This window comes from Heloderma suspectum, chromosome 14, assembly GCF_057233095.1.
Source record: "Heloderma suspectum isolate Gila_16-S chromosome 14, 16-S_ref, whole genome shotgun sequence".
NCBI lineage: Eukaryota > Metazoa > Chordata > Lepidosauria > Squamata > Helodermatidae > Heloderma > Heloderma suspectum.
Window position 1 is genome coordinate 15,158,682 of NC_139471.1, and position 19,963 is coordinate 15,178,644.

General features: G+C 46.9%; 1 protein-coding gene across 1 annotated transcript in view; it reads left to right on the forward strand.

Annotated features, from left to right (window-relative positions):
• Positions 1-19,963, forward strand: part of PAPPA (pappalysin 1) — a 295,498-nt gene that overhangs the window by 261,375 nt on the left and 14,160 nt on the right. Inside the window, exon 20 of the mRNA XM_084821073.1 lies at positions 10,787-10,858. Within this exon, the coding sequence (XP_084677199.1) occupies positions 10,787-10,858 (72 nt within the window). The remainder of the gene's footprint in view (positions 1-10,786; positions 10,859-19,963) is intronic.

The window sequence follows — 19,963 nt, forward strand, 5'->3', positions numbered from 1 at the left end:
ACCTGGGACACATTCACAGGGCCCGTAGGATTGCAGCCTTTTTGTCCTTACAGTCTTATGGGCAGAATACAAAATGTGATAGACAAATACAACTATTTTCTTTGTAGGCAAATCTAGCTTCACTTGAGAGCCCGCGTCAGTGCTTGATCCTTTGATCCCTTACATTTTGCGCAGAAGGGAGCTGAATTGCCTAGATTTCATTTCTCTTACCCAAGTTTACTTCATAATGCTAAGGTTTTTTCAGACACCTTACCCTTGATTTGGCTTTTCTGAAAATAGAAAGAGAGAGAGAGAGAGAGAGAGAGAGAGAGAGAGAGAGAGAGAGAGAGAAAGAAAGAAAGAAAGAAAGAAAGAAAGAAAGAAAGAAAGAAAGAAACCCAAACCTGAGATATGTTCCAAAAGTAAATATCTATCATGGCCTCTTTTAGAGAATGAGGGAAGGGGGTGAATGTTGGTGGCCTGCAACTATAACACACTGCCCCCTTCCAGCCCCCCTGTCTCTCTTAGTGTGTTTTTGCTCACTTTTTAGCCCAGCACAGCACATAAAAACTTCCTTATCTCTGTATTAGATGCTGTTTCTCACCCTTTCTTTCCTGAACTGTAGGCTTTCAAGTGTTTTTTTGTAATTCACTGTGAAAGAAAAACTCTGGCTTGAAAGACTTGCAGCTCCCTCCCCCATGCTGTCCGCCTTTATTGATGCCGTCTCTTCGAGGGAGCCATAACGAATTTTATACCTGCATATCCCTGGAGGGCTCATTAGGTAGCCAGGGGCGGGGGAGCGAGGGAAATAACTGGTAGTAAAAAGAGAAGGGAAGCCAGGACTGGAGGAGGTGAGGTTGAGGAGGAAGATATATTCCAGGAATATAGACAAAAATATGTGGTGACAACAGGTGTGCAGAAATGACATCCAGGTTAGGGCTGTGATGAATGTTCTCTGATTTGGATCATTCGCTTTAAAAGTGGTACTTTGGATGCAGCTAGACAAAATGACTGAAAGGGGGCTCATTTCACTGAGCATTTGCATTGTTTCTTTGATGCTGATCGGCATCATTCTGTTCTGCTGGCTGCTACTACTTCTCCCACCAATCAGCTTCATTAGATGACCCCAGGTTCAACAGATGAATGGAGGATATTGACAACTCATGACTGTGGCATGCTACTTCCAGAACCAGAGGCCAAATGCCAGCCTTTCCTAACCTGGTGTCCTCCAGATGTTTTGGACTACAGCTCTCAGAATTCCTGACCACTGGCCATGGTTGCTGGTGCTGATGGGAGTTGAAGTCCAAAACGTCTGGAGGGCATCAGGTTGGTGAAGGCTACTGTATGCTGTCTCTGACTTTGGTCTGGTCCAGCAACTCCTCTTCTTATGTTCTTATGCGTGGGTGGACAAAGAGTTGGATTTTAACTGACCTCTCAGCTGGCCAGAAAAGTGGACACGTTGACCTCCTAAGCAGCAGCCACCTCTCAAATAACCCTCTGACTGTAAAGCATCAGAGATGAGTGGTTAGAGCTGTGGCCAAGACACTTTTCTATGAAAGGTGTCTTTTGCTTCACCTTCAAGATGGCTTTGCACGTGCACTTTCTTACCCATCGGAAGCTCACGGCCTTTTCTCTTAACATAGTGTTCTATGCCCTGCATACCTCTGCACCAGGAGAAGAATCCATTTTCAATAGCAGATTTAAATCAATAAATCATCAAAGGCTGCTCCTTGGTGGTATGTGTGGAAGGGGAGGAGAGAGACAAATTCTGGACAGACAAACAAAAGTACTTTTCATTAGGGATGGGTGAGAAATTTGTCCGGTTTGCATTGTTAATGAAAATGTACTAAATTTGCACTTCCCAAACCTAAACACAAACTGGAACGCAGTTTACCATTGAGATCTATGCACTTCCAAAGTTTGCAATGCAGTTCGCAAAAACAAAAAAAAGAACAAGAAAATGTGCACCCCCCCCCCAAAAAAAATGCTTCTTCAACAACAAAATGCGCAAAAAAAAAATCTGTACACATTTTTGTTCGGACAGGAAATAATTCAAAATCTAATGTGGAAAGGAGACAGAACAAATGCAAAAGGGAAAGAATGAGAACCCAGGAGATATTGAACTTAGGTTTGCTCATCTCTACTTTTCATGAAAGCCAAAACAATTTATGGAGTTGGCTGCCAGATGATGTGAGGATGAGTGTTGGATCGGGCTTTCCAAGAAGAGTCCACAGATTCATGGAGAATGAGGCAGGGGCAGAGGTCTATCAAGGCCAATGAGCACCATTAAATAGAACCTCCAAGGTTAGGGGCAAGGTGTCTTGTTTGAATATAAGTCCCTGTGGGACAAAGACACAGGGAGGCCTGTTTCTTTCTGCCCCATTGGTGGGCTTCCCATTGAAGCAACTGGCTGGCCACAGTCAGAAACAGAATGCTGGACTACCTGGGCTCTTGGCCTGACCTAGAGGACTCTTCTTGTAGCGCATAGACATCATGTGGCATATGGGGATGCTGGAGAAATCTGCTGCGGACTCCAGTGAGGCTGGAGTCCCAAGAATCCAACTTGTGGGGTTGGCAGTGATCTGGCTTCACTCATATCTGGATCCTTCGGATTTCCCACAGGATGGCTCTCTGGCATCATGAAATGTGCAATAGGCTAATGGTGACTGCCATTAGCCTATCCTATCGTTGGAAAATTACGGCCACAGTTGGCATATTTTATGTCATTTGCCATTGTAAAGCACCTACTTCTACGTAAATGGTAGTCATAATTTTCCTATGATAGGCTAATGGCAGCCGCCCTTATAATGCAGAAGAGCCATTCTTCGCAATCTGATGGATGTGCCAAGGCTCAGGGGAAATCTGTGGGGACCCAAGCAGCCTGGATTTCCCCACAGTGGAGCTCTCCTAGACCAGATGTTTGAGGGGTTCATCCATCCCTAGTGATGTAGCTCTCCTTTGTTTCAAACCATCTGGATCGTCCTTTGCTGAACCATCTTTTTAATCATCTCATGCGCACGCCACGATCAAAGTAATGAGGTTTCTTGCTAATCTAAGTAGAGGGAAGGAGCGCAAGTCTATGGTGTGGAGGAACCCACTTCTGAAGAAAGCGTTGATTTTCACGCCTTCTCTGGCTCACCCCACGCCCGCACCCCAAACTCCCAAGCCTCTGTATAGGAAATATGTTTCCAAAACCACTAGAATTCAAGAGTAGATCTTCCATAGTGGGACAGAGAGGTTACTTACAGCTTCCTCCCTCTTTATGACTACCTCTGGGAGACAGAACGCCCCAGCCCCATGGCACAGGGATAACAAACAGGAGGACAGGGACATACGCAAAGGAGGTATTCACGGTTGCATGGCAGGTGTAAATGTAAAGTCAGCTGTAAGTATCAGGGAGCAGAGAGAACTCAGGGTGCCAGTGGGGACCCATATGTTTTCAGGCATGTCTCAGAGGCCGGAAATGGACAAGAGCCATTTGCACGTCCACAGCCAGGATTCCCTGCTTGCTCTCTGTCACGAGTGTTATATATGACATGGCCGTTAGAGTTTTATGATGCCTTTTACCACCCAGCAAACTCTTGCTTTTCCTCAAATTGAAAACACATTGTCGTCAGTTTGAATTGGACCAAATTTGCTGCAACAACGTTTGCAGCATGGGGACTTGAGTCCTGCAGCTGCTGTTGTTAGTATTGGGTACTGCTGTTTTCAGGGCTGACCCAAGACATTTTGTTGCCTGGGGCAGAGCAGCAAATGGGGCTCAAGAGAACATGTTTTACAAAGCTCAGTGGCAGACCACATGCTATGAATGCAGAAGGTTCTGGGTTCATTCCCCAGCATCTCCAGGTAGGGCTGGGAACTATCCCTGCTGGAAACACCAGAGAGCTGCTGCCAGTCGGTGTGAGCTAAATGGATCCACGGTCTGACTCTGTAGAAGGTAGCTTCCTGTGATCTTATGGTAGCTTCCTGTGATCTTATGGTTCATAGTCCCCAAAGCTGGTCAAGTTGTTTTGACCACTGATGCAGACAATCTCACAAGCACCTCTTCGTTTCCCCAACCGGCAATTCGTTGCCATTTCATGGCACCCAAAACCGGCTGCCTGAGGCAGCCACCTCATGTTGCCTAATGGTAGGGCCGGCCCTGCAACAGTTGATCTTCCTGTGTGCAATGTCCTTTCAAAAAATTGTCCCAGGAAAGGCCCAAACAGATGTGATGTAGGAAATCTATGATCAGATCTCCCTAGTTAAAAGCAAAACACAACTTACAAGTAGCCACGGTGGTGGTGGGGAGGGGCCCTCCAATTTCAATTAGAACAGTGGCACTGGAGGCATGGGGGGTGTTTTTCTCCCCATGTCATTTTCCTGATGAAAATCTCCCCACTGAACCTGCTGTTAGCTGCAATAGGTCTGAACGAACAGCATGCAGAGTGCTTTTGAAATGAGGTTCAGGGCTGCATGGAATTAGGTGGAGGGATGCAGGTTTCTCACCCCTGGAGTAGTCAGTACTGGGCTTCAAGAACCAATGGGCCAAGGACCTTACACATTGAGATGTTCAATGTAAGGCATCTCCCTATGTTCACTAGCTCTACCCTTATGCTAGCAAGCACCATCCTTCAGCCCCTAGTCTTCATCCCTTTGGCCTAGATCCCAGACATGAGGGAAGGCAGGATAGCACTCTTCAGATACCTGAAGACTTTGCTGCCACAGATGGCAGGACTAGATTTAATAGCCATAAGTTACAGAAAGGTAGGTTTCAGTCGTACCTCAAGAGGAACTGTAAGAGCAGTTGGGAAATGGAACCACCGACCTACAGGGTTGGGGGGCTCTCAAACATCCTAAAGAATGACTCAGGTGTCAAGTCAGAAGTGAGACCATGCTGAGTCATTCTTCAGGAACTTTTAGCAGAAGTAAATCATTTCCCTCTCTGAAGAGACAGATCTTGATACATGTCTCGGGAACAATATATCAGTGCAGCTGTCTTTTGTTTTGTCTTTGGTGTTTACAGCTGTTTTGTGTTGTTGTTTTTAGGGGTGGATGAAAGCCCCTTACCTGTCCTCGAAGGATGTTCGCGGTGGGGGGGAGGTGCTTCGCTGCTCCCCCCGCGAAGTTCAGGCCGTGGGGGGGAGGCTTCCCGCCTCGCCCCGGCCGAAATTCAGGCCGGGGAGGAGGCTTCCCGGCCACGAACGCAAAAGTTTTTTTTAAAAAAAAAAAACGCCCCCTGATAGGCTACGTGACGATTAACGTAGCCTATCACGGCTAGATCTGCAAAATCAGCCGTGATAGGCTACGTCAATCGTCACGTAGCCTATCACGGGTGACTTTAAAAAAAAAAAAAAAGCGCGTACGCTAATGGCGGCCCCCATAGGGAGCCGCCATTCACGTTCCTTATTTGGTCGCTGTAGTCTACTTATTTTCGCCGTAGTCTACGTAAATCTTTACGTAGACTACAGCGACCAAATAAGGAACGGGAATGGCGGCTCTCTATGGGGGCCGCCATTATCCGTACGCGTTTTTGTTTTTTTTTTTAAGTCACCCGTGATAGGCTACATGACGATTGACGTAGCCTATCACGGCTGACTTTGCAAATCTAGCCGTGATAGGCTACGTTAATTGTCACGTAGCCTATCAGGGGGCGGTTTGTTTGTTTTTTCTTTTATTGCAATGGCGGCGGCGGCAGCCGGTCGAAAGACTGGCTGCCGCTCCCGCCCCGCTTGAACACCCGCCGAACTGCCGGCCGGACCCGCCGCCGGGAGGGACATTCAGCGAAGGTAAGTCCCGTCCCGGGGGGGGTGTGTGGGGTGCGGGGGGGGGGTTCGGAGGATTTCTCCCCGAAACTTGTTCGGGGGGCCGAACACGTTGGTGCTCGGCCCCCCGAAGTTTCAGGGAGAAATTCTCCGCCATCCCTAGTTGTTTTATCCTCCTTGTTGCAGTAGTGGACTTTCTTTCACTGAAGGTCTTCCACTGGAGGTCTTCAAGCCATTCTGTTGGGAATGCTCTAGCTCTGGATTTCCTTCATCGAGCAAGAGGTTGAGTGGCTTGGCCTACAACAACACGCCCCTCAAACCCAAAGCAAAACGGGCACTTCCTCCTTTCTGCAGCTGCAGGAGACGTTGTCTTGAAATACTGCTGCTGTTCTCTGTGGGCTGTTTTAACCACATATGAGAAGAAGTCTTGCTCTCTTTCTCTCCCCTCCATCCGTCCTCACTGTCCACATTCCTAGGTTGGTTTGTGCTTGGCATTCAAAAGACGCGCATCAATGGATTACCTGGGATAGTAAGTGTTAGTCCTATGTAGAGTAAACCCATTGAAATGAATGAGACTTAAGTTAGTCACTGGATACTACCACTGATTCCTTGTTATGCCTCAGTCCATCTTTATTACCCCATCTTGTTTATTTCCAAATGCTTAAAAATAATTGTTTGCTCTTCTATTTTTTACCCCATCTTGATACTCAGAAAATAAGAGGCAAAATCAAATCCATTTTGTCTTCATGCTTGTCATGAGTGTTGGCCTTTCGATTTCCAGAGGGCTGTCACGAGCTCGGTGGGAACTTATCTGACCCCACCATGGGGCCCTCGCATATTGCGGTCTCTCCCTCTCTCACTGGATAAACAGTATTGGCCTTCTTCCTGCTCCAGTCCAGTTTTTTACCCAGACTCCTTCCCCTTCCATTTCACACAGACCAGGCCTGTTGTAAGACAGGTGGAGCAATCTGGGCCTTGAGTAATAGTGGAAAATCCTCGCGCATCGGAAAGATAAACAGCCCTGTGCAGATAATATAAAAGTCCTTTTTCTAGCACATGCCAGGTAAGCCTCAAATGACAGAAACTGTAAAAACACACCAAGGTTCCCCTGCAGACGGATTAAATTAGCCCTCAAATTAGCAGGGGGAATGGGTACATTGCTCTGTGTGTGTGTGTGTGTTTGTGTGTGTGTAGCCCTCCACGTTTTTCATTAAAAAACGGGCGAGGTTGAGCACATGCAAAATAAATGCCACAGTTGTGTTGCCAAGAAATGGCTTGATAAAAGAGTTCCCTGCCTCCTTGTGGAAGCACATTCATGCCACTACTAATTCTCAATGAAGGGCGATAAAAAGCAGGAATGGGAGACAATATCAGCAGTTGACTGAAGGTCACAATAGCAAACCCATGAAGATATCTGCCTTGACATTTTGGAGAGCTTCTGCCAGTCAAGAGAATTCATTCATTCATTTAATTTATTAATTGCCCATCTGGCTGGTCACCCAGCCACTCTGAGCGATGTACAACAATAAAAACAGTTTATACAATAAAATTCAACATGAAAAACATCACATTTCTAAAATTACCCTAGCCCACCCCAAATGCCTGCCTAAACAATCATGTTTTTAAAGCATGGCGGAAGCTCATTAAAGAGGGGGCATGGCGGAGTTCCCTAGGGAGGGAGTACCACAGAGTGGGGGCCACCACAGAGAAGGCCCTCTCCCTCATCCTCACCAGCCTGGCTGTCCTGGCTGATGGGACAGAGAGAAGGCCATCCAAGGCTGATCTTGTTGAGCGGCCTATCTGGTATTGCTGGAGGTGCTCCTTGAGATAGGCTGGGCCGGAACTGTATAGGGTTTTAAAGGTCAAAAGCAACACCTTGAATTTGGCCCAGAAAACAACTGGTAGGTAGCCAGTGCAGCTCCTTCAGCACTGGAGTGATGTGATCTCGCCGGCGGCTGCCTTTAATCAGCCTAAACATTGAGCTGGATAGACCAATAATCTTGTGTGAAGAGGCCATAGGTCAGTAGCAGAGCGCATGTTTCACATGTTGGAGGGTCCCATGGTCAGTCTTTTATCCCTGCTCAGATTCTGGTGGGAAGAGTTTTGAATGGGGTGGACATGACTGACGCAAACAACACTACCATCTCTCTCCTGTGGAAATCCACTTCTCAGTTCTTTTATCAGAAGCCTAAGCAGAGCAGACTTAACTGGAATAAATGAAGTCTTACCCTTTTTTCTAATTTAGTTTGATTAGGTGCTCTTCTCCTCCTGTTACATGACAAATGGAAACAGAGAGAAGAGTTGGAAAGGAATTCTTTGATGCCATGATGCTATTTCGACAGGGAGGCAATGTTGAGTAAACCTTTGAAATGTCCAGTGTGTCCTGGGACAAAACTTCCAAAGTTTATGAAATGTTCCCACGAGAAGGGCAAAAAGATGATTTATGAGCTCCAGATGACTAGTCCATGTGTTTGTTCCATTGATACCCTGCCCTTCCTTAGAGATGGACAAATATGCCTGTTACACTTTCTACAACTTTGAAAGGTTTTTGAAGCACAAGTTTGTTCCTGTTTCTGAATCATTTTGTAAAGGCCGTGTGGAAGTTTGGATGCATCTAGAGCTGTGCTCAAATGGCCTCTTGAGATTCTCTGCCCTATCTGTGGGCAGAGAAACTGGGGGGGACAATTTCATCCAGTTTCTCCAGGGTGAGGAGAAATTCTCAACTATTTCTCATAGGTAGGGCTCACTATTGACAGGGGTTGTAGCACAGCTTCTTTCTTTTGTGTGTGTGAGGGGGTTTGGGGGGGTGTTTTTGTACCGCTACTTCAAGTGACAACAGCATCAACTCTGTAGGCAAGCTGGCCCCCATTTTGCGTCCACCACAGTGCAGGTGGTGGGGGGAGTTGTGTCCAGCTCCAGGGAAGAGGTGGAGTTAGTGCCGTGCCAAAACCTGTCCTCTAATTTCCTGAAAGTTCCCACCCCTGAAAGACGCTTCTGTTGTTCTGCCTCATTCTCAGGGTATTTTCTAATTTGTAGGGCTGGGAACTGATTAAGAAATCTTCAACTCCAATCCTATGCCCGCTTGCCTAGGAGTAAGCCCCATTGGTTCAAGGAGATTTACTACTGAGTAGACATGTGGAGGATTGCACTGGTAGGCTCCAATCCTATGCCTGCTCACCTGGGAGTAAGGCCCATGAACTCAAGGGGACTTGCTTCTGAGTAAACAAGTTCTGGATTGTGTGGCTAATCGATAAATCGTGTGAGATTCTAGCTTGTTCATTGATTACATTGACATAAATTCACATACAAGGGGAATTATGCCCCTTTTTAACAGATGTACATGGATGCTACAGCAGATTTCATCTCAGGAGAGGCATCCCCCCCACCACCCCTTCTGTCATGCACAAGATGGAAAACCTCCAGAGATTATGCTTTTATTCACAATGGTTTATTTAATTTTTGTTTTATTCTGGGTTAAGAAAATAAGAAGAATCTTGCTGGATCAAACCAAAGGCCTATCTGGTCCAGTATTCTTTTCGCATAGTGACTAATCAGATGCCAATGGGAAGTAAGACATGACGGTAATTTAATAGCCTCCTTAGCAACTGGTTTTGAAACGGATGCTGCCTCCAATACTGGAGGTAATATATCATGAACAGCAGCCAGTGATAGCCTTATCAATCATGGAGTTGCCTTTTTTGTTACAGTTATGTTTATTGTATAAGCTCAGAACAAAAGTCAATAAAAGCATTAATTTAAAAACCTTTTATTTAGACTGCAATCCTACGACCCAGATGGGGCCATGGGATTTAGCAGATCACGATTTCTGCCCCCCGAGAGGAAGGAAGCACCTCTTTTAGTTAAGCAAAATGTATTGTAATTGGTTAATCTGATTTGTCATTGACTAAACATCCAGGCCATGCTTTATTGGTATGATTATGATCAGTGGAGGCTGCCAGCTCTGATGTCACTGGGGCAGTGACTCCACTCTGGGTTTCAGTCAGAACCAGTCAGAACTCTAAAGGAGCTATCCAGGGTGCAAAGCCAGGGCTCTGACTGAAACCCAGAGTGGATTCACCACCCTGACATCGGAACCACCGGCCTCCGCTGATTATGAGTAATATTATTAAGCTTCACGCACAAGCTTTTGACCTCCATAAAGCTCTTCAGCACTGAAAGACTTCTCAGCAGTCTCCCTAGCGGTGGTTTCTGTCACACCAAAGATCCCCTTATCACCTTTCACCTCTACCCCCTAACAGTCAATAGAATTCCGCAGAAACATAATTTAATGGATATATTTTTTAAAAAAAAAAATCTTCTGATTTTGAAACAGGGCTGCTCTGTTTATAATACTAGGTGAGAGAGAGAGAAAAAAAGATGGGTCAAAAACACATTCTAGAGGCCTTGTTTATTCTTCTCTCCTATAAGGCTGGGATAGGCAAACCTGGTGTGTGTGTCCCCCCCATGTTTTGGAGTACAACTCCCATACGTCCAGCCAATGGTAAGGGAGTTGTAGTCCAAACCATGGGAGAACACCAGGTTATCTGCCCCTCCTGTAGGGTTCTCTTTTTCTCTTCCTGCCCCAAATCTCCCTAACCACAACAGTGTGTCCTGATCATCTCCTTCCTGGGCATTCTGGATGAGGAAGCTGTGCTCCTAAAGTGATACAGAAACCCACTTGAGGCCCTGACCACATTTCTCTCCCCTCTTCCACCCCCCCCTCCAATTTTCCACAGCTCAGGCTATTCCTCCCTGTCACGAGTGAAATATTAAACACGACACTTCAAGGGAACCTTAAATATTATTTTAATCTCAGGCTTTCTGTTATTGCAAGTGTCGAGACCAGCATTTCTTGTAAATACTTGGAGGGGAGCCAAATCCTGCAACTCTCTGGTGTTTTAGGAGCGAATTTCTAGGGTGCAAAATGAGGAGAAGCCAGGAGAGGAAGGGGCGGGGGGGGGAGGCAAAGTCAACCCAACATGCAGTCAACCCAACATGCTAGCTTTCTCTACACTGATTTCCCCCCCCCCTCAATGTCTCTGTTTTTCGTTCCCTCCCTGTAGAACGTTGTCTGCACAGCCGAACTCAAGTGGTATCCACATCCTGCACTGATACACTGCATCAAGGGTTGCGAGGTGAGCATAACTCCATATGTTGTGGCCCTATAGAGCTGGGAGCTTATCTCATCATAGGTCTGCAGAGGCGACAGAACCTGCAAATTGCCAAACTTCTGCCTTCTAGACAAGCCATTGCAAGTACACACACCTTGGTTGCTATCATATCCATCAACCTAGAGAGAGGAATTGGTGATTCATACCCAAACCAATGCCTGCAGGTTTGATTTCCAACGCAGATATTGTGTCATTCCACTCATGCAGACAATTATCCAACATCTTGGGATACGTCCTGTGCTAGTGATGGGTGAATTCTCCTTGACTCAGTTCTGAATGGAACTCTGCAAACTAATCCATTTAACCCCCAAAATTGGAAAGTAGCTCAGATTTTTTGAGCCTGATTTAGAACATGGGCCCCCTCATGCTCCCAAAGACATCCTTGAGGATGTGTTAGGGCTGAAGCCTTCAGCCACCCCTGTGAGCCTCTTAGCCTGTCCAAGTGCCCCTTCCCTTCTGGGACGTGAGGTAGGGCAGTAGAGCTGAGGAAACTGTAGCAGTGGGGAAGTGTTGCTGAAGGTCTTTATGTGAGACCTCCCCCTCTGGTGACTAGAATGCCGCCTGGCAGTTTCCCAGGCACCAAGGGGCCTGGGAAATGTAGTTCTCCAAGTACCCAGATCCACACTATGGTTGTCAGACACACTGGAAACTACATGTCCGAGATGTCCATGTGCTTGGAAGGCAGCTGAGCATTATCAGCATGCAGAGTTCTAGAGAGCGTTGCAGGTCCAAACACTGCATGGCCACCAAATGCCATCAGGAGTCAACACCCGTCTTCAGTTGTTTGCATCATCCAGCACTTTCATGGTAGACCAGGTGCACCCACCTATGAAGATGAGGAACAATGTTGGCCCTTGAATGCTCTTCCCTGAATTCCCAGGACTTGAAGTCCCAGATTTAGAAAAAAAACACCTCCATCTCTGGTGTCTTCCTCCCCGGCCCCACCACTCCAACTTCCATATTTCAGGTTGTGCATTTACTGTCCAGATTATTTGTACTGTCAATGCTTTTGAAAGGCAGACATGGAAGAGGCAAGCAGAATGTCTCCTCCTGGTTGAGTTGGGACCAACGGTGTCTTGGAAGGAGGCTAAAATTGCCCAGGTTCATGTTGATGTATCTCTCCCTTTATACAATGGGTGTGATACATATCCAACCTTTTGCAGTTCCCAAGAAGGGACTCCTGATTTGGCCATTTTTTTCTGGATATCACAAATGCCGAATTTGATCACTTTTCTTCATCAGCATATTCTGCTTTTTTAGGGCAGGTAGCAGCACTTGCTACTTGCCCAGGATTGCACTGCAGGGACCGACAAAGTAATTTGGAACTGGGTCCAGAGTGCAGCACCCTGAGGATAATCAGCTTTCCTTCCTAAAAAGAAAACAAGTTGCTAGCCCTTATGACTGCACAGATAGTCTTGAATTTGAACAAACTAGAGATTGGTGAACATGCAGTGATCAAGCTTGTTGAGTTCTCCACATTTTTCCTCGAAGCTCTTTTTCCCACTTTTGCTTTCCTGAATACGAGCATCCTTTTTGTGTGTGTGTGTGCTGACTGGGAAAAATGCACATTTTTGACATGCACATTTTTCCCAATTGAAAAAAATAGACGTGATTAAAAATGAGCATTTTTCTCAGGCGAAAATGTGCATCCCCCCCCCCCTCGACTAAAGAGTAAAAATGTGAATTTGGGGGTATTTGCGCATTTGCACAAGTGTGCATTTTCAGGAGCGTGCATTTCTACATACACTCACTCTAATGGGAACATTTCCCAAGAATCGTGTTCCTGCTCTCGTTCACTTTCAGGGCTGCGAACAGGACATGTCTGCATAATTTGCAAACATGAATGAACTTCTCATACATCCCTCAAACAAATGATGAAATCTCAGAAGCCAGAGGAGGGGGAGGTACCAAACAGGGTTTCTAGCGTTCTAGGGGCTATTGCTTCCATCCTCCACATATCAGCCTACCCACAAATTGCAAAATCAGAATACTTTAGGAGAAATAGAAAATGTATTTAACCTTGCACTGAGAGCCAGCGTGGCATAGTGGTTAAAGTGTTGGACTGGGACTCGGGAGATCTGGGTTCTAGTCCCCACTTGGCCATGAAGTTCACTGGGTGACTCTGTGCCAGTTGCTGACTCTCAGCCTAACCTACCTCACAGGGTTGTTGTGAGGATGATATGGAGAGGAGGAAGACCGTGCGAGCCGCCCTGGGTTCCTTGCAAGAGGAACGAAGGCGGGATTTAAAAGTAATAATAAAAGAAGTGTTTTCATTTAAACTGCTCACATGAAGTAGGAACCCCATGAAAGAAATGAAAGAAGTATGCAGCATTTACTTGATTAATATTTCCTTGATTCTCTGAATTCCTCGACACTGATCCGTTGCAAATAAAAATAAAACCTGAAAGCCTTGTAACACCTCATTCTAGGGTGGCCAGGTGTCCTCTTTTACAGAGGACAGTCTCTATTTGAAGGGCTGTCCGGTTTAAAGGTAAAGACCCATAAGAATTGTTGCCCATCAGCAGACTGAACAGGTAGACACACAGGTCACAGTCTGTTTAAATTATAATAATTATTTTAACAAGTGCATCTATGCATAGAATTTTATTTATTCATTCATTTATTTATTACATTTCTATACCACCCAATAGCCAAAGCTCTCTAGGCAGACCACAACAATTAGCATATGTAAATGCTATGAAAATTACTGTCCTGTTTTGTCCTCTTTTTTGGCATTTCATAAGTGGCCACGCTATCTCCTGATAGAACCATAATATCCGAAAAAGCTTTGTGAAACATGCTGCCCTTACCTGGCGCAGAACTGAGATTTTTACCCCACTAATTTTGGTTGCCTTTTGTCTGACTGAGTGCAGTCCTAGCCATGTCTACTCGGAGGTAATCCTCACTGAGTCCAGTGGGACTTGTGCCTGATCTCGTCTGATCTCAGAAACTAAGCAGGGTCAGCCCTGGTTAGTACTTAGATGGGAGACTGCCTGGGAATCAGGCTTCCTGCATTGAGCAGGGGGTTGGATTCAATGGTCTTGTAGGCCCCTTCCAACCCTATGATTCTATGATGTCGAGCAAAGGGCTGGATGCGCTCGATCGCGTCCGATCTTGGAAGCTAAGCAGGGCCAGCCCTGGTTAGTGCTTGGATGGGAGACCACTTGGGAATCAGGCTTCCTGCATTGAACAGGGGGTTGGATTCATGGTCCCCTTCCAACCCTATGATGCTATGATCTATGATATACTCCCAGGTAAGTATGTGCAGGATTGCAGTCTGAATCGTACAGTGAAATTTTGCAGTTCTGCCAAGTTTTTGTTTTTTTTTAATGCTTTAAACACGACTCCAGAGCATTCCTCACACCCTTTAATAAGAATGGACCCCAATCCCTGGGAACCTTTCCCACACAAGACTTAGGCAGAAAACATTTTCAGTGGATCGTGCCCAGTGGCTTTAAGAACCTTAAACGCTTGAATGAGCACACCATTTCGCCTTTTGTTGTTGTTATGATTATCTCCTCTCACTTTCGAGCCATCTGGTTACACTTACATCATGCATCTCACACTCTTCCTTGAGTTAAAATTACCCAGACTTTGAAGTCCCTCCTTTAAGTCAAAGATTTCAATGCACGCAGGAACTCGAGGCTCTTGAGACCTATGATTAAAAGTTGTCTCACTGCTCCATTAATAGATCTGTGTTTACCCTTTGCACTTAACTCATCTCCTTGCAAATAGGTCGCTCGCTCTGGAGGTGTGTATGTCTGTGTGCGCACAGGTGTTGTTTGGGGTTGAGACAGTTCCCCCCCTCCCTCATCCACTCCCTAGTATGGCTGCAAGATTGAATCAAGAGGCATTTCTCCCCTACTACCCCCAACTGCAGGAGGGTTTCAGTGTCCAATCAGTTAAGGTTTGGGGGAGCAGAATGAGTTGCCCACAACATATAGCAAGCGTATTGGGAGGCCTAGACAGTGATCCTTGAAAACTGGGTATCCTTGTTTGGATATGATCTAACGTCCCCCACACAATAAGCAAGCAAACAGCTCTGCTTCCCGGTTATGGCACATGGGCAGAGAGCTATCAGGGCTCCTCTCCAACCCTGCCAGGGAGTGTTTACATATACCGAGAGCAGCCGTGGCGATTTGAACAAAAAAACTCACGCGCTCTGAAATGTTTCACAATGTCCCCTTGAAATATTTATGAGCTTGACCTTGGCTCTCCAGAAAGGAAAAAGAGCCAAAAGGTCCTCACCGATTGTTCTTCGTACATCCCAATACTTTACTGTCTTTTTTTAAACACACACAAGCCTTTCCATTAATTAGGAGAGAAGCTGCAAACGAAACCACAGCCGCTTTCAGCTCCCTGCTCTCTTTTCCAGAGGCAGCTCCTTTTGCGAAAGGACTGTGTGTGTCTCCATGTAGAAGGAGAAAGACAAAAGGGGGGCATGCACGAAAACCCTCATGGGCACACAATGGAAAATGTGGAATGCCCACACACACACACACACACACACCCCACCACCACCACCATCACCCGGCCTGTGAAAACAGCAGCAGGCACAGGGCCCTTTCACAGGAGAATCTTCTGTTCCGTGGGATCCCAATGCGATGTACAAGTCCTTGGAAGCTGAAGTCTCACTCAGGGGCAGCTGTAGATTAGTTCCCAGCGACCGGCACCCTAGATGAACCATTGTGAGGTTACATACACCTGAAGAAGAACCAGATCCCACAGGTGGGCGGGCAAGTTGGCCTGACTTAGCCCCACCATTCCCAGTCAGCATTTGTATATTTTTTTTTTATTTGTATTTTTCCCCTCGAATTTGACACCCCACTTAACTTGGCATCCTAGATGACTATCTAGTTTGTCTGTATGGAGGGGCCGCCTCGAAGGTAGGCGAGCTTTATTCATTTATTTCCTGTTGTTCTTCCAAGGAGCTCAAGACAATATGGGGGTGGCTCTCCAACTTCCTGCATCTCATTTCATCCTCACAACAAACCTCAGAGAGAGAAAGAGAGGTTGACCACTCCAAGGTCATCCAGTGAGCTTTCTGGCTGTGTGGGGGGGGGGGGCGGATTTCAACTTGGGTCTCCTAGTCCAACACCCTTTCCACTACAGCACTTCGTCTCTCCAGTGGATTGCAGCATCACAAGTCGAGAGCAGTTTCCTTCCAGCCTTTGGCTACCAAGACTAACTAGCCATAAATATATATTTTAGCCGAGAGTTCATCTCATTCTCGGAGGTGCCACAGTTGTTTCCTGAGGGCTACTGGTTTAATTTCTTTAAAAACAAAATTGCCTAAGGGTAGGCAGAACTGCCCACTTCTACTCCCCCAGAGTCCAACTACTTAAAAGAGGTTGCTGCTGCTTTTTTTACTCTCGAGTAAGCCTGTGGAACCTGATCTGGATTGGGACCCAAGCAGGGGGGCAGGGGGACACTAAACAGGGCCTTAACCCTTTGCCCCCTGCTGTGGTCCCAATATGGATCAGAACCTTGCCGCCTGCAATTTATATTGCCAAGAAATGTTTTACTGATGCAAATGAATTGTTGTTTGGCAATATAAAGTGCCGGCATGAGGGATTCTGTACAGGACCACACCAAGGGGAAATAGTTTAAAGCCCTCCTTAACCACCACCACACACACAAGCCAGCATCCCTAGCATTTACTTTAGAGTAAAAAAGAACAAAAGATGTCATTGATAGCTACCTTTTTAATGTAACATTAAATGTGGCGCTGAGTTTGGGCTGCGAGAACCACCAAAACATTTCTTGGGGTTCTCCTGTTTATCCATCAAACAGCAAAGGGGAATCCTATTTGCTCCTGAGCCCAATCCCCCAGCTGGGATTGGTCTCGCCAGCAAATCCATTTATTTTAATTTGTTTTTGAAATTTATAAACCACCCTTTGTTCACTAGGGGTCCCATTATAAAAAGAACGGAGACAATATCGTAACAATGATAAAATCATAAGAGGCGTAAAAACTTATTCAACCAACCTACAAACAAGCAAGCCTTTAAAAAAGATTTAAACATCAGATTTAAAATGTCTGGGCAAAAAAAGAACTTTTCTGATTTGGTGCCAGAAAGAAAGTAAGGTTGGTGTCAACTGAATCTCTCTTGGGAGGGCATTCCAACGTCGGAGCACTACCGCAGAAAAGGCCCTCTCTTTTGTAAATGCACAACACATTTGTCCTCCCGATGGCACTTGGAGTTGGAGAAGGGCCTCTTCTGAAGATCTTAATGCATGGGCAGGATTTATTTCTTATTTCCTTATTTACAACGTTTGTATACCATCACCACCCCCACCACCACCATCCCATCTAAAACAGATTCCAGAGTGGTGAACATAAGAGGTTTTTTGTTGTCTATTCGCTCAGTCGCTTCCGACTCTTCGTGACTTCATGGACTAGCCCACGCCAGAGCTTCCTGTTGGCCGTCGCCACCCCCAGCTCCCCCAAGGTCGAGTCCGTCACCTCCAGAATATCGTCCATCCACCTTGCCCTTGGTCGGTCCCTCATCCTTTTGCCTTCCACTTTCCCTAGCATATCCTCTGTTCCTCCTCAGTAGCATTTTGACCATCTTCCGACCTGGGAGTCCCATCTTCCGGTGGTATACCGACGTATCTCTGGTTGTACTGATCCATTTAGTTTTCATGGCAAGAATACTGGGGTGGGTTGCCATTACTTTCCCCAGGGATCGTATTTGGTCTGACCTCTCTGCCATGACCTTCCCATCTTGGGTGTCCCTTCACGGTTTAGCTCATGGCATCATTGAGGTGCTCAAGCTCCAGCACCACGACAAGGTAATGATCTCCTTTGCTGGAGGAACATAAGAGGTACAATAGTAAAAAAAGATTAAGGATTAAAACCCCATATTAAAATTATTAAAAGCAGAATGCCAATACAAACCGTGGCTGGTCAGTTAAGGATGGCTTCCTGGAACACAGGGTTGGCGCCTGCCTGACCTCCGGGGGCAGGGAGTTCCAAAGAAAGGGGGCCACCACACTGAAGGATGACATGGGAGGAGGAACTCTTTTGGATGTTCGGGCTCCAAGACATGTAGGTCTTTAAAGCTGCGATAACCAGCACCTTGGATTAGGCTCAGTAGCAAATATGGAGCCAGTCTTTAAGTACTAGTGTCACATGGCTCCATCCAGGTAAACCAGGCAGAATTGTAGCTGCCACACTGTTTTCAAGGGCAGCCCCAGGTATAGAACATTTCAGTAATCCAACGTGGAGGTTGAACTTGAAACTGAGGCAGTTGCTGAACACTCTCCCATACAGCCTTCCAACACCTCCCAAATCAGGGCTACTTCACATCTTAGGATGATGATGGTGGTGGTGGTGGTGATGGTGATGGTGCAGGTTCTTTGTTGCAGCCCGCCAAGACACAGGCCAGCCAGTGAAACTTTCCAGTGTTCATAGCTGGAGATGGAGTGGGGCGGGGACCATTATCCAAGGGGAGGTGAAACATCTCATCCTTCAAGTTAAGAAGGTTTCATCAGCCAGGCCTCCTCTCCTACATGTGATTACACATGAAGGCAGTGGAGGCTGGAGGTTCTGATGTCAGTGGGGTGGTGAATCTGCTCCGGGTTTCTGACTGGCTCTGACTAAAATTCACCGCCCCACTGACCTCGGAGCCACCAGCCTCTGCTGCACAAAGGACTGGAGCTTCTGTTCTGTGCAAGCTTCTAGGTGGGCTGGAATCAATGGCCATTAGTTCCAATGGCTGTCTGTGTTCCCTCCAGGATCAGAGGCATCATGCCTCTGAATGCCAGTCGCTGGGGAACAATTGCAGGTGGGCGCTGTTGCCTTCATGTCCTGGTGGGCTTCTCAGAGGCTTCTGGTTGGCCACGGAGGGGAACAGGATGCCACACTAGATGGTCCTTTGGTCTGATCCAACAGGGCTCTCCTTCACAGTGGTCACAGCTCTGGATCTGTGTATCAAACAAGCGGATGAACATAAGCCTGGGACACGTGGATTTTGGAATGCTGCAGGAAATGTATTTCAGACTCCCATCTTGGCCCGGCACATTTCTGAGCTGTGTGTTGTTGGCTGCTCTCTCTAGGGATGTCAGAGAATTTCGCCACGAATCTCGGGGAGGTCGAATGCCAGCGCACTCGGCCCCCCGAAATCGGTGGTGGAATGGTCTGCCCCCCCCACCCCCACACCGGGATGGGACTTACCTTGGGTGGATCTTCCTGGCGGCGGCAGCTCCGGCAGCGGTGCGGCGGCGGCCAGTCTTCCAACCGGCTGCCGCCGCCGCCATTTCCAGTAAAAAAAAAAAAAAAGTGATAGGCTACGTAAACATTTACGTAGCCTATCACAGCTAGATTTTTAAAAAAAACACTGTGATAGGCTACATAAATGTTTACGTAGCCTATCACAGTTGATTTTAAAAAAAAGAAAAAAACGCATGTACGCAAATGGCGGCGCCCATGGGCGCCGCCATTTGCGTTCCTTATTTTGGCATGTCTTAGTCTACGTAAACATTTACGTAGACTAAGACGGCAAAAATAAGGGGAACGCAAATAGCCTAGCGTCTACGCTATTTCGTTCCCCTTATTTTTGCCGTCTTAGTCTACATAAATGTTCACGTAGACTAAGATGTGCCAAAATAAGGAACGCAAATGGCGGCGTGCATGGGTGCTGCCATTTGCATACGCGCGGGTTCTTTTTCTTTTAAATCAGCTGTGATAGGCTACGTAAACATTTACGTAGCCTATCACGGCTGACTGCAGGGATGCAAAAGGCGGCGGCTACGGCCGCCGCCATTTGCATCCCTGCTAGCCAGGGGCCGGATGTCCGGCCACTGGCAGAGCCGGCCGGCGGCTCCGCAGAATCCCTGCGGAGCGGAGCCAGCCGGCCAGAATTTTTGGGGGGAGGGATGGAGCGCCTCCCCCCCGGCCAGAATTTCAGGGGGAGGGACGGAGCGCCTCCCCCCCCACCATGAAAGTCACCCTTCGAAAAGGTAAGTGACTTTCGTACATCCCTAGCTCTCTCCAGCCGCATTCTAAGAAGCTCAAGCCACTGGCTTTAGCTTTCCAAGCCCTCGATGTTCTGGGACCGGGGTAGG